Source organism: Sparus aurata, chromosome 3 (assembly GCF_900880675.1).
Source record: "Sparus aurata chromosome 3, fSpaAur1.1, whole genome shotgun sequence".
Taxonomy (NCBI): domain Eukaryota; kingdom Metazoa; phylum Chordata; class Actinopteri; order Spariformes; family Sparidae; genus Sparus; species Sparus aurata.
The window spans coordinates 10285324-10299916 of record NC_044189.1 but is presented as its reverse complement, the minus strand read 5'-3'; the positions used below and the strand labels follow the sequence as shown (position 1 = coordinate 10299916).

The following is a 14593-nucleotide window of genomic DNA, read 5'->3' as shown; positions in this document are numbered from 1 at the left end:
AAAAGCTAAAATGCAGATGTTAAGCTAGTAAGGTGGTTAATAAGCAAGTTCCTTTGCTACATCCATGTATTTACCTTTTTACTAGTGTTAGCGTGCTAACATTTATTAATAAGCGCTAAACACAAAGTTCAGCAGAGTTTCTGTGGATGTCAGTAAAGATTAGCCTTGTAGATGTTTAGTCTCAAACCAAAGTATCGGGCAAATTGAAATTTGGGCCTGATGGCAGCGTCAGATGAGAAGTCATCACCAAAGTTATCGTAATTCTATCCTCTGGGGACCGTGAATGTCAAAATGCCATAGTATCCTTAATTTTCAGATACAAGCTCAAGCTCACTGGAGAGGAAGTTTTACGACTGTAAGTCATGCAGATGATAAGCAAAAACACCAGCCATCATGATGTATAAAAAATGAGAAGCTGTCAAAAAAAAACCTGCAAGAGCTCATGCGATTAAACAGAAGACACAGACAGTGAGAGATACTGTAGTTCATGTTCTGACAGAGAGAGGAAAAAGATAGACAGGGAGGGAGAAAAACCGGGGCAACTATAAATAGCACCTTAGTGGTGAGGGGAGAGAGGAAAGGCCAGAGAGAGACCGAGAGGATGGAGAGACGCTGAGAGGTGAAAAAAACAGACTGAAAGAATGAGACGCTGCCTTCACCAAACGTGTATCGTTCACAACCCCAAAAAATATTCTTTTATTCATTACTCAAACAACTGAAGTCAGAAAAACAACCAATGCATGTGCAAAAACACAGCCATGTTTACATAATTATAGTAATAAACCCTTATAAGAGAACCACATTTACACAGGTAATTTTTGGCTGTTTGAACAAGCAAACCCATCGCATTTACAGGCTCAAAAACAAAAAAACTAAAAAAAAAACCAAAAGAAAATGAGGATCACATCTCCGAGAACGTAAGAGTCCTACCGTAAAGCACACGGGGAGATGCAGCCTATAAACTCTGTATAAACTAGATATGCTAGGAGTGACTCTATTCAGTAGACACACACTCGCTGCCAGAGCCTTCTGTACAATGAGGGTACTAAACAGCACTTCATTTATTCTTTTAACGCTAAAATATCATTGTGTCAGTCATATAGGTACAGGGCCTGTTTTTATCAAGCAGCTAAAAGTCAAATTATGGGCTTTAAACCTTAACTTTTATTCACAAACTTATATAGATGACAGGACATTTTTAAAATAATGCTTATTTGGGAGACAAGATTGATAGCGCTCATATTTGTACCTTAAATAAAGCTAGACAAACACTGATTAGCTTAGATTAGCAACAGGAGCTAACAGTTAGCCGACTTGCACCTCTCACTAATCAACATATTATCTCTCTTTTTAAAATATACAGATACCTAAGTGTAAAAACAACTACAGAAGCTAAGAGGTGGCTTTTGTTAACCTAAGCGGGCTAGCTGTTTCCCCCTGTCTCTAGTGTTTGAGCTAAGCTAAGCTAAGCAAACGTTGCATTGCTGTATCTTATTAGTTAGCACACAGTCATTGAAGTGGGAACAAACTTTTCATCTAACTCTCTGAAAGGAAGCGAATATTGTTTGCGCTTTGTCGCCAAGAGTTAGATGAGAAGATTAATACCGCTCTCATCTTTGCATCGTAAATCTGAAGCTAGCTAGAAGCTAGTTAGTTAAAATGAGCAAAATGGACTCACAGTTAACCTAGATTTATCGAAAGGTTTTAAAATCCAGCTACTAACACCTCTATAGCTCACTAATTATCATCTAATGTTCTCTTTTTTCATTACATACAGATACCTAAGTGTAAAAACAACGATTTAGAGGCGCTGAGAGGTGGATTTTGTACAAATTCTGGACAAAGCTAGGCTAGCTGCCTCCCCCTGTTTCAAGTGTTTAAGCCAAGCTTAGCTAGTATTAGCATGGTAACAGCCTTTCATATAACTCTCTGAAAGAAAGCAAATACACTAATTTACCAAAGTGTCAATGTTCATTGTCTTGCCTTAAGTTAGATGAGAAGATTTGTACCACTGTCACATTTGCTGCATAAATATGAAGCTAGCTAGAAGCTAGTTAGCTTAGATTAGCAACAGTGGCTACTGTCTCTGATTGGTTCTTAAAAGTTACTTCTTGCAAATACAAAGTTCTTAGATATTGATAAATACTGGCCCGATTGAGTTCAATGCATTTTATACATGAGTGACAATCAAATGCAATGAATAATGATAATAATAATGATAATAATAATAATAATAATAATAATAATAAATGTTTATATATCAACTACAGAATAAACTGTATTTGTACTGTCTCTATTTGTGTTCATTGTCAACAAATACAATTTCAATAATTGTAATATCTCTTTATAATTCTTTTAAAAATATCATCATCATCATCATCATAGGGACCAACAGAGGAAAGGGGAAGGCAGAAGGGATATTATAATAGGTCCAATAAGTCATGTGGACAGGAGAAAGACAAAAAGAGAGAGAAAGGGTACCAGAGGGAAGATTCATAGAGCAGAAAGTGCTACATTACAATGTAGGTATGAACGTTTTCCCTCTATCTCCTCTTAGAAACATTCATTTTCAGTCCTCTCATAATGTCATGTGATACTTCATACTGTAATGTCGCAGCTGTTACCAGCAACAGCGCACCTGCTTCTCGGAGCTACGCTACATTATGGAAACCATGTGGGGTGAACGCCGACACACTGTACTACCACAGTGAGACAACGCTAAAGGAGCTCACAGCCACACACCGAGCTGCAATATTAAAGACAAATGGAAACAAACCGAGGATGACATGCAGGGTTATGTTGCCTCATAAGTCTAACGTTTCACTATCATATACAGCGCCTGACTGATTAAATAGCTAAGAGATGTGCAACATAAAATAGGCCCAAAACACTTCTAAAATACTTGCAATAAAATTCAAATACTTATCTAAAATGTCTCCTTTTCTTGTTTTGACTTTTAAAAAAAAAAAAATAAATACTGTACCACACACTCGTAGATATTTTAGGAAATACTCCCATCAACAGCTGGGAGACAAGCTATTTTGCACTAGACGCCCATTAGCTTTAATTTATATTCGTCATGCACTATAAGAACTATGAATGTAAGCTGCTGCACCGTCTCATCGGGTCACAAAAAAAGTGCAGAAATCATCATCAGATATCAAATCCAAGCCAATTTCAAAGTGTCAGATAGCAACGTGATACACTGTAAAATCATAGCAGATGCGGTCGATGCATGGGTAGATATTGAATAAATTAATAAATAACACATTTTAAATAAATCAACAAACAGGTAGTTCAAGCGTCATGTATCATGTCATCCAGCTAAAATGTCCATGTATCATACAAATCTCAAATAAATACTCTGTTTGGTTACGCTGGACACTCGGTCCAGCTGTCCAGTCTCCATTTGGTGTGTTAAATGTGTATTAAACCCCATCCCCCCCATCTAACACTTAACATCAGTTTGACAGTCTCTTGTCCAAGCGTATCAGCAATAACACTACTCTGTAAATCAACGCTATTTCAACATGGCACTTTTTTTTTTTGTTTTTAAAGAAGAAAAACACATGTATACTTGTACTGGCGAGACTAAAATGTGCATTTAACTATCCTAAAAACAACCATGTGGGCCCATTGAGAACATTTTCGTCGTTGGGTGGGTCAAAATTGAGACACACAGTGACCCATCCGGCCCGTCTAACTACATGAATAAATCAGCGTCAAATTAATTGTTGATGCGAGGAGCTTCGTTTCCCTCCTGCAGCATGTAAATATTAAGCAGTCGCTGCACTAACAGCAAGACTGGATCTCATTTGACAGCTGCTTGTATTTGGCGTTTGCACGTCGTCTGTGGTTTGTTTGGATGTTTCTGGTTGTCTGTGTGTGTTTTGGTGGCAGCAGGTTAGGTCAGAGCTGTGTGTGGTAGTAGCAGTTTGAGTGCATGTTCAGTGCTCCTAAGCTCCTCCGGACGATTTGAGAGAAGTTAGCTAGCTAATATATGCCATGATTTCCCCCCGCCTGTGTGATGCTGCGTGGAGTTACGGCTCCCAGTCGTCGTCGTGGTGCTGCGAGGCGATGATGACCACCACCGTGAGGATGGTGCACAGCACGATGGAGGCGATTCCGACGGCCAGGCTGATGAAGGAGAAGTTGCGGGCCTCGCGGGAGGCTATTTCCGCTGTCACCATGTCCCCTCTGGCTATCGCCGTACGCACCTAGGCCGATGCAGGAGGGAGGGGATGGGTGTGTGGGAGAGAGAGAGAGAGAGAGGAGAAATTAGAATAAACGTTATGTAAGGAGAAGATGCACGAGTGGGAGCGGGAGAGAGTCTAAAACACCATGAATGGATCGATTTCACTGCGGCACAGTCTGAATGTGCAGAAAGAGGCCACTCCACGCAACATTAGCACGGCATAACAACATATACAGCTCAGACCGGTGGGTCCATGCCTTGTCAGCTCAACTCAACTCAAAGCCAGCTGAGCAGGCCCAGAGGAAAAAATCCATTCTGTCCCGTTGCACCGACAATGGTGCAGTTACGTAATCGGGTCTGTTGTGTGCATGTTGGTCAGCACAGTCTGCCGCAACAGAGGCAAACAACAGGCATCATGAGCTCTGCGAGCCACCAGACTGAGCCTTTAAATTTCTGACATCGCGCTCAATTTAACCTGTAGGTTTAAAAAAGCGCCAGTAAAAGAGCAATTGGGGCCTTTCAGTGCAGACGTGGTATACGCGGCATCGCTGAAAGTAGGTTCTCAGTGGCTGTTTTCTTCCGCTGTTTACCTTTTTGTTCTGATTCATAATTCAGAGGTGTTGAAAACATACCGGTCAACACGTGTTACGGACTCTTACGGTGAGGGAGGGCTCAGGTAACTCGGCTGAACCAAACTATCGAGCTAATTTGGTGCAGGAAAGGCAGTTTTTTTTTTTTTTACTTGCAAATTGAATTTTGGTGGAAAAAGCACTGTATTAAAAGTGCAATATTTATGAATTAAACACTCCAAGCAGAGCAACCGCTAACTGCTCCTAGCTGTAGCTGCCATCAGCTAGTTTAGCTCAGTTGGCCTTGCACCAAACAGCTAACTCTGCCTGAGCTTTACTGTCTGACTATCTCCACTTGAGGGACTTTGTATTAAAAGATAGGATGGGCTGGGGCTAGCTAGTTAAGCATGCTACCTTCAGGAGATATATTTGCACACAGTACAAAGACATCTCCATCAACACAGTTAGATACTTTAGCATGCTAACATTTCCCTGCTGGGAAAAAAAAAACAGCATAGACAAGCACCAAAACCAGCACCAAAACACAACATATGCTGGTCTTGCTGGTCTATGCTTTTTTTCCCAGCAGGGTTAGGTATTTTAGCATGCTAACATTTGCTATTTAGCAGTAAACAAAATGTACAACTGAGGCTGGTGGCAACAGGGATTCATCCTCTGAGGAATCTGAATGTCTTTACTTGTCTCTTCATGCTTTTGTGAGTTTTCTCCAGACGCTACAAACGTATGTAGTAAATGAATATTCTTCTTCTTAAATTGGAACTAGCATTTTCCAGTAGTTGTTGAGAGATTTCAGACTGGACCAAAGTGGTGGACACTGAAGGGAAATTATCCTTCAATGTGTCTAAATTAAGTGGGATTTATATGTTCTTACTTTTCTGCATACTTTTCATCACAGTGTCATTCTGAAAAGGTAAGTACGCTTCTCAACATAAAATGGCGATAAAATGACTTCAGGACACATTCGCATTAGAAAGTCTCAGCATGCGAAGGCGCCATTATGTTAATATATCTCCGAGATGAAAAGACGCGCCATTCACCTGCACCGCTTTGATGATGGCGATGATGCCTGTCGGCCAGAAGCAGCAGACGGTGGTGAGCACGGCGATGGGCAGGTAGTCGTGTGGCGGCCGGCGGTCCATTAGGGTAATACTGGGTGGCATCTGCATGGGATGAATCTGTCCCGGTGGGATCGCCGGGTGGCCTCCCGCCGTTGGCATGTAGGGTTGACCCTGAGCAGAGAGGGAGGGAAGAAGACAGAGAGTAAGTACGAGCACTTAATAAAAGAGTCGAGCTGTCACAGAGCAGCTGACAAAGCACTTTTCGCTCGAATGACACAGAGCAAGGTGATACGGTCTAAGAGGAGGAAGGTATTATACCTGCAAAGAATCGTATGTGGCTCAGCTTTATCAACAGCCCGGCAGGAAATGTCTGAAAAAAACTGTGAGACGGTGGCTGTCCTGCAAAATGAGCTACAACACGGACATTTTCTTTGCATTCAGCACTCGCTGCTGTAGTCCTGTACATGCACTCAAACATAAATTATACACCATCAGGGATTTTAAATATGTACTTAATTAAAAGAGACTAATAACGTGTAAAAGATTAAACATCAGCACAAGCTTACACTTCAGTGCTCTCAGTGGTGAGACTGAACAAAAGCAGTTGCACTTTTGGAGTCGCTTGATGACTCACAATCACATTTTAGGGGCCTTATTTTGTTTCCGGTTTACCTCAGGGTAAAGCGTGAGTGGTTCTATCTGCTGCTGTGTAAACATGTGTGGCTATGATTCAAAAACAGTGATATTGTACAAAAGCACCGGTTCACAAACTGCATTAGTTTGTCACAGGTTGTATTTTTCATTTCCTATTCTGAAAGAAAGATGTTCCCTTCTCAAAGAAGAAGAGAAAAACATGCAGCAAACGTCCAGGCAGATGTAAACCAGAGACTGGAGTGGTTTGTGTTTGGTGCCCGTAGACCGCCATCAGCCCTTCTCCAACACATGTGCTGCTCCATTACAAAACAACCTCCGACTGAATGTGTCTTTAACTGGTGGCGCACTCGTCTGGAGTCAGCGAGGTTTAAAAACAGCTTCCTCTTTAGCACTGCAACAGACAAAGTGGATCGAGTCGAGGGAGGTACCATCCGTACCCTGAATGATAACGAAAGCCTATCTGAGGTCACCGCAACCCGCTCGGAGCGTTCTGGCGCACAACCCAGCACGTTTAAAGTAGTCATGGAAACTCAAATCAATGCTGCGTGGTTCGACTTGTCGTGGCCAGACTGAAGTCTCTTTAAATTATCTAACAATTTCCTTTCCCTTTTTTTTTACTGTTCCCAAACAGAAAACTGGATTCCCAAAGAAGCAACACCGCGTCCTTCAGACAGAAGCTCGGTGCTGAGACAGAAAAAAATACTATTAAGTTTTTTTTTAAAAGCCCATCCACGTACGAGTCATTAGCTAAAACGCCCGGCTATCTGGAATAAGTGGAGTGAGTGAATATTCCACTGCGTACTGATTTATCTGTCCGTCCCCACAAAAATAACCAGGAAAGGCTCTGTCTGCTGCCAGATTTAAAAACCGTGCCTGTGAGATACAACCTTGAAAACGTAACGACACGCTCACTTGAACAAATGTATAATTCAGAAGACATAAAAACCCTTTATTTCAGAGGTCTGTCATTTCAAGATAATATTCTGATCACTTCTGAGGCAGATCTCTGGTGAGTTGATTTCACTGGGCTACCAAGCAGCTCTGGAAATCAACACTTCTTAAAAGAAAACACAGCCAACAGAGTTAGCGGAACACTGCCTGTGTTTTCCCTTTAATTAGTACCAAATTACACACTTCTTTCCAAGAAACATATGGTGAAATTATTAGGCCACTTTGCTTCTTAAAATAAAGTGTTACCAAAATAAATTTTCATCCGTCAGATCTGATAGTAAAGGAAGGAAATCATACAAACTCTTCTCCGTGATACGTGCTGGAAAGAAACACTGAGTATATTGAATTTAGAACAGAGTCTAGTGTAATTCTGCCGCAGCCTGATGTCAGACCTGTGAAATCTTTAAAAAGCTTGCCACTTGTCTCTGACTCACCGATGCCATGGGGTAGACGGGTACGTAAGCTGTGCAGGGCTGCAGCTGAAGCGGGTAGCCCGGGTGGATGTATCCCACGGGCGGGTGAGGCATGGCGCCTCCGGGGCCCTGGGTCTGGACCGTGTAGCCCTGCGGAGCGCCCTGGGGTCCCAGCGGGCCGCAGTGGAACTGGGTTTCCTGGAGATATCCCTCTGAGCCCGGAGGAGGAGGCGGAGGAGGGTAGTTGGGTTGGGTGCCCGGAGCGGGCTGCATGCCCGGGTGTTGGGGTACGTTGGGGTCCTGCGGGCCGGCGAGGTACGGAGGAGGCTGCATGGTCTGACGGCCAGAGTCATCGAGACCTGAGAGATGAAGAAAAACCAGAAAGAGTGAGGAAGGATAAGAAAAAAAAAACAGGTAGGAGAGGAAACACAAATAGAAAAGGCAGAGGAAGAACAAGAAAAGAAGCAGATTATCTAACTCGAGCAGTGCCACAGCACGTTTGTCCGCATGTTGATCGTCTTATCCATGGAAGCCCAGTTCTGCCAGTTAAAGAAGAAAATAAGATTAAAATTAAGCTTGAAGAAAGAATATTCCCACGGTAAATCATAATTATGAGATAAAGAGTCATCATTTATCCCATAATTTAGTTTTATCTCCTCATTTTGACTATTAAATCTCATATTTTCAACTTCTTAACTTGTAATTATGACTTTTAACTCATAATTTTGACTTTTCTCCTTTCCCTGACAGAAACAGGCCCCCCGTGCTTGTCTCAGTGTCGGAGAGGGAAACAATTACACAGATGAAAGCTTCAGTAGCGTCGCAGAAAACCTGCACAGCCTTTGTACTAATGATGACAGTGATTGGCATTTTGACCTCTGAAGAAGAAAAGCCTCTTTCTCTCCATCTCCCCTCAAAAAAAAAAAAGAAAGAAGAAAAAGAGGTTGCTAAGCGGTTGGAAATGTGACATTTCTGAGACAGAGAACTGGTCGTTCTGTCTGTCTGAAGCGTCCGTCTGCTTTTCTGGACATCTAAACATTTCAGGCTCACACCTCTTCTCCCTTTGTGTTCGCCTAACATCGGAGATGACTGATTGTCGTGTTTGCACAGCGGGGAAGCCGCCGAGGGTGCGGTAATCCATTCTGACAGGGACATGAGGAAGAGAGACGGAGAGAGATGGAGGTGAGGATGGAAGAGTAAGGGTTTGATGGGACCGAAGAAGGAGAGCAGGATGCAGTCAGAGGAGCAGAGCCGGGTGAGTGATGAGGGATGACGACTTTTGCTTTTTACGTAACAGACCCCGAACTCTGTCACAAGCAGGAACTGGACCAGAAGCAGACAGAGCGGGAAAAGGAAGCGAGCAAAGGGGGGGTGGGACACCTTTAAAAGGTCAGGACGATCAGCTTGGCAGAGAGAAAAAATACATGTCGGTGTTTTCTCCTTTTAATGTCTGTTCAGTCCAGAATCTGTCACGAGAAGCTGTTGAGTGGTGGATTTTTTGGCACCAGATTCAGATAAAAAAATATGCCTTGTAGGTCTGTGGTACCTTATGTAACCACCAGAGAAAAAAGGAGGGATTAAGGTTGTTACTACTCAAGAACAGATATCAGGTCTCATTAATCTGTGAAATGAGCCATGTATGTATTATTAAAGGTAACCTAACACTTGCTTTAAGCTCAAAACTGTTTTTAAGACCAGAACTGGACGCTTTAATTGAGTCACACAGATCTTAAATTAATATCTTAAGAAATGCTTAGTTGTCGCAATTCCAATGTTGATGGTTTCTATCAAGCTATCTTTTTGTATTTGGTTCCAAAAAGAGATATCAACATTCATCACCGTGTGCTTTGACAGGTCAAATTGAAAATATTGATTTGCAGGGCTTTGGTAGCCGAATGTTTAAGGCCACAGGGCTGCATGGCCTCAACAAGGTCGTCAGTTTGATTCTCACACCCTTCTCTCTCAACCATTTACTCTCTTCCTCTGCTGTCCAATAAGGAAAAAAATTGCCATAATATGATATAAAACCCATTTGCCAGGATAAATGTTGGCTATGTACGTTTTTGCGAACTACAAATGTGTTAAAACTTAAACAAATCTTCAGTTTTTATGTTGTATGACAATGCTGTGCTTATGCTCTGGTCAGGTTTAGGCAGGTCCACATTTTGACTTGGTTACGGTGAGAAGATTTCATGTTTTGGTGTAAAATACCTGTTTTGGCTGCCACGGGCACGGCTGTACATTTTCCAGAGGTCTCCTTACAAATATCCAGTGATGTCACGCGTATGAATGCTCTCACAATGTGAGACTCGGGTCGTAAAACGTGTTATGCGACTATGACATGACGCGTTTGTTGAAATATCTGTATGACACGTACTATTGTATCAGTGGATGGCAAAAACGGTAACTGCCGACAACATTTTCTCCTGGCCATTGAGCTGAAAAGATAAAAGTACGGACATTTACCAAAACAAATGAAATCAAACATGTCACATAAAAAAGAATCAGTGGACTGACTCTTTTTCACAGAGACATTTTAAACTGCAGAAACAGGAAAAGCACAAGTGGAACTGATAACATTAATGGTGGTTCTGCTTCATCCAGTGAATTGAGATGCAAAATACTGCAGCTGGAACCGGGCTCACCTACATAAAAGAATAATAATGTTTTTAACGAACTTCTGGTGAGATGCTAGCTGCATTTAGTTGGCCTTTTCCTGTATCTAATCAAATAGCTTTAAGTTACTTTTTAGATTACAATTTTTTGATTTTTGTTAACCTTCCCTGTCAAGTCAAGACCATGTGCATCTAAATCTGTTGATTCTGAATTCAGAATATAATATCTTTGATCTGTTTTTCATCTCTATACCATCTGAGTATATTTCTATCACAAATCGTCTGGGAGGGCCTGGGCTGAATTTCAGTGCACATTGTTTTGTAAGATGTGTATAAGTGACAAATAAAGAACAATAAACCTTAAATTGAAGCATTGGGTGTTTCTTCATGTATATAAAACATCCTTCTACTTCTTAAACTATATAAACTATTTAAAAACCCCTTTGGATTTGCTGGAGAATGTATTGAAAGACACGTCTTTCTCTGAGCTCATCACACGTTTTAGAGGTGCATGGTTCACACACAGCACAGCTACCAACACCCTCTCTTATAGAATATGATGCATCGCTGTGGATTAAACTCAGCAGTACATTAAGAAGTTAAAATTAGCTCAACCTGCTCAACGCCTGGAGCTGTAAAATGCAACATAGCCCCACACATTAATGCAGCAGTAATATGAATCCAAAAGCATCAGTGTTAACCTTGCTTTTGCTGATAATATCCAACATGTTTTACTGTAAGTTGAGTCTTTTCACAGCGTCGTATCAGCTAAAGGATCTGAACAGGGTGGTTTCCACCACGACACACGTGTTGGACGAGTCAAGTCAATTTTAATCACACTGTGTGGCCCAAATTTGCCCCAGAGGCCCATTCTGTCAACGACGTTCTATTCAGCTGTGAAGAGTAGGATTAAACATTAATAAGTTTCCTTATTATAAGTAACACTTACATAATATAGAAAATTGTTAGAGACAGCGTGTAGAGCAATGTTGAGAAAAGCAACTTGTAGAACGACCAAATTAAGTCCACTTAACTCCAACCGTCACTTCTGGTGAGAAAGTTGGTGGTTGATTCCCGGAAGGCCTACAGAGATATCTTAAGTCAACAAGCTTGTTTATTTTGTTGTAATTTTTAAAGACATACAGATAAACTGTATCTGCTGTTACCACTGTGTTTATTTCACACAATATGTTGCTTTGCTAGTGTTAGATATCAACTCAACAGCGACATCTTGGCGCTTGTTTGGAGATGTAACTACCCGATTTGATTGGCTGCCAAAGACGTTGGCTTCATTCATGGAGTGGTTGCCCGATGTGAGTGGTGAATGTGCAAGTACGTCTTCTAGCTTGAAAAGATAGTTACGGCAAACAGGTGTGGACAAACCACAAACATAACTGCAATAAAAATTGAAATTTGATTAAATTCACAAATTTTTTAAGATAACAACCAAAAAGAAAGATTTTCACTCAAATACTATGGGAAATTCTGTCTAATAAAGAAAGATGAGGTGTTATTTATATAAGTGGTTGCAATCGAGTCTAAAACAAATTTGATGTTGTTTGTCGTGTTGCCATACCTAGCTAGGCATAGTGACGGGGGTACACGCAAACTGTAATTTCTGTGGCCCAAAGGTAAATTAGGTTTCCAACTAAATGTTTAAACGGACTAATTGTCACTGATGAGAAGTGAAACAACCACACAAAAACGCGCTTAGGATAAATTAGACCTTTACTTATACTTGAATTGTATGTTAGCTAGTGCATGACGCAGGTGTTTTCTGCCCGGACGTTACTGTTAATAAACCACGCCCCTTTCCGGTTTCCCTCATCTGACTTCATTTCGGAAAAAACTCTGTATGTAAGTGAATGCAGAGAGACGAATATGTTTTGATCCCGTTTGCATTGTGCCATTACTTACACATATGATGTTTGTCAATTTAAAAGCCATTTTTCTAAGACAAGAAAGTCGCTGTTCGGCGTAATCAAAGTAAAATATCGTGTAGTTTTGTGTTAAACCGTCTCGCTCAACACACGTCACCAATACCAACATGGCCGCCAGCTTGGCACAGCAAAGGTACTGAAAAAGATGAAAATCACAAAAAATCTGCTCATATTGACAACTGCAGTTATGTGAATGTGTAGTTTGTCCGTTCTGTGAGCTGCAACTATACAGGAGCAGCTCAACAATGTTTAGGTTTCGGCTTTTGGTGAGCGTTAAACTAGACGACGTCACTAACGCGACGGTTGGCTGTGTACTCTATAATGACGTATTTTCACAGTCTTATTTTTTATTCATTTTACGACAGACTGAGACTTTTTCTAGTTGGAAAATCATCCTTTAAATTGACAAACATCATGTGTGTGCTTCACGACACAATTCAATCGGATCAAGAATGTATTTCTCTCTCCATTCACTACCATACAAAGTTTTTCTGAGATAAGGTCTCATGTGGGGAAACCGGAAGGGGCGTGACGTCAGCTCTTTATGCCAATAATAGCCCACTTAAATGTACATTTCTTGATTCTTGGTCCTTTTTTGGACCGTGGGCCTGTTAATTTGCACAAACCTCAGTCATTTAAAGGATCAATGAGTCAGGCAGACATGGAATAACACAACCTTACAACCCCTCAGTCCCTGCAGTCTGCTACGTAGAAAATAGAGAAAAAGGGGGGTGCATTTTGGTAATCATTCCTCACAAATAGACGTCCTGCATCCTCATAAATAACATGAGAGATTTGCTGTTTTGGTAATATCTGTGCACGGGTTAATAGACCACACAGAGTTAATCAAAACGAGGAGACAGTCTAATGTAATGTGTCTGTTCTTTATAGTATCAATGGCAACTTTATGAGTTTCATCACCTTTATTCTTTTACCTTTTTATCCTAGAGAGACAACCAAAAAAAGAGGAGATACACGTGTTTTTTTTTCCGCTCGTGCAGCTGACGTTGACGATTATTAATTAAGGGCTTTTAAACACGCGCGCAAGCGGAGACGTGCACGCGCAAAGGACACCCACACTCATGTCTATAGTCAGGAGAGATGTACGTAGGCCTGTGCGTAATGATGACAATAAGACACACAGCAGGGGAAAGGGGGACAAAAAAGAAAAATCACAGTTATCCCAATCTGAAAATTTCAAGCAGCCTTTTATAGAATCATCACAACAAGTCCTCCAGTGTTTTGAGCAGAAAATGACCAGATTTAAAATGAGAATATGAGCACATAAAGTGTAAGAACGCTACTTTAAACTCTCTGGATGTAACAGGAGGGCCTGCGCTGGGTTTTCTCCCCCCCTCAGGCTGCACCCACACAGCGGTGCATCATCCTATAGAAGCGGCGCTGTGCAGATAAACAGCGGACGGAGACGCAGATGACAGAAAACAAGCTGTGGTCAGCTTGACATCCGCACGCCAAACGCCTACCATCCACACGAAAATACCCACATTTGCGAGCAAATTAGACTTCCACGTTGAATGCAATTAAAAAGAAAAAAAAAAAACCCCTCTCACCGTGTTTCTCCGACGCCATCCCTTCCGATCTTCTGCTTTAACTCCGGCTGATGGTGAAAAAAAACCGCTCCTTTCCTCCGTGCGCGATGATGCAGACTTTTTTTTTTCTACTCCAAACGCGTACAAGCCATCCTCAAGATGTCTTCATCTTCAACAAACACCCACGTTTTTTAAAAAATATTATTATTATTATTATTAATATCAATAACTTCGCGTGTTTTTTTCTAATTTTTTTTCCCCTTTTAATTTAAAAACTCTGTCCTCCTGCAGCGCTCGGCTCCCTCTCCGCTCCTCTCCTCTCCTCCGTCTCTCTGTGTGGCTGAAGTCTAATAAGGTTTCTCCACTAACGCGTCGCCGTACATTGAATTAATCAGACACAAAGCTATCGTTGTCTTAAAGCGACAGTCCTGACTGGGGAAAATGCACATGGACTGTGCTGGAACATCCCATTATAGCTCAACAAAGAAACCCTGCATTGCATTTTCTTTCCCTGCACCTGATGATAGTCCTGAGAGGAGTTTGTTCACAGGATGTCAGAAATCCAGTGAAGAAGTGGCTGTTTATGATGAACGACATACAATTTTCTACATTATCTGAGGGAAAAAA

At 41.5% G+C, this 14593-nt stretch overlaps 1 protein-coding gene across 1 annotated transcript; it reads right to left on the bottom strand.

Moving 5' to 3' along the window:
* Positions 1 to 667: 667 nt before the first annotated feature.
* prrt1 (proline-rich transmembrane protein 1) lies at positions 668 to 14508 on the bottom strand. Its single transcript, XM_030411722.1, has 4 exons — positions 13988 to 14508; positions 7883 to 8220; positions 5823 to 6014; positions 668 to 4217 (listed from the first exon to the last, which is right to left on the bottom strand). The coding sequence occupies exons 1-4, from the start codon at positions 14004 to 14006 to the stop codon at positions 4041 to 4043; spliced, it is 726 nt and encodes a 241-aa protein (XP_030267582.1). The 5' UTR covers positions 14007 to 14508; the 3' UTR covers positions 668 to 4040.
* Positions 14509 to 14593: the final 85 nt, after the last annotated feature.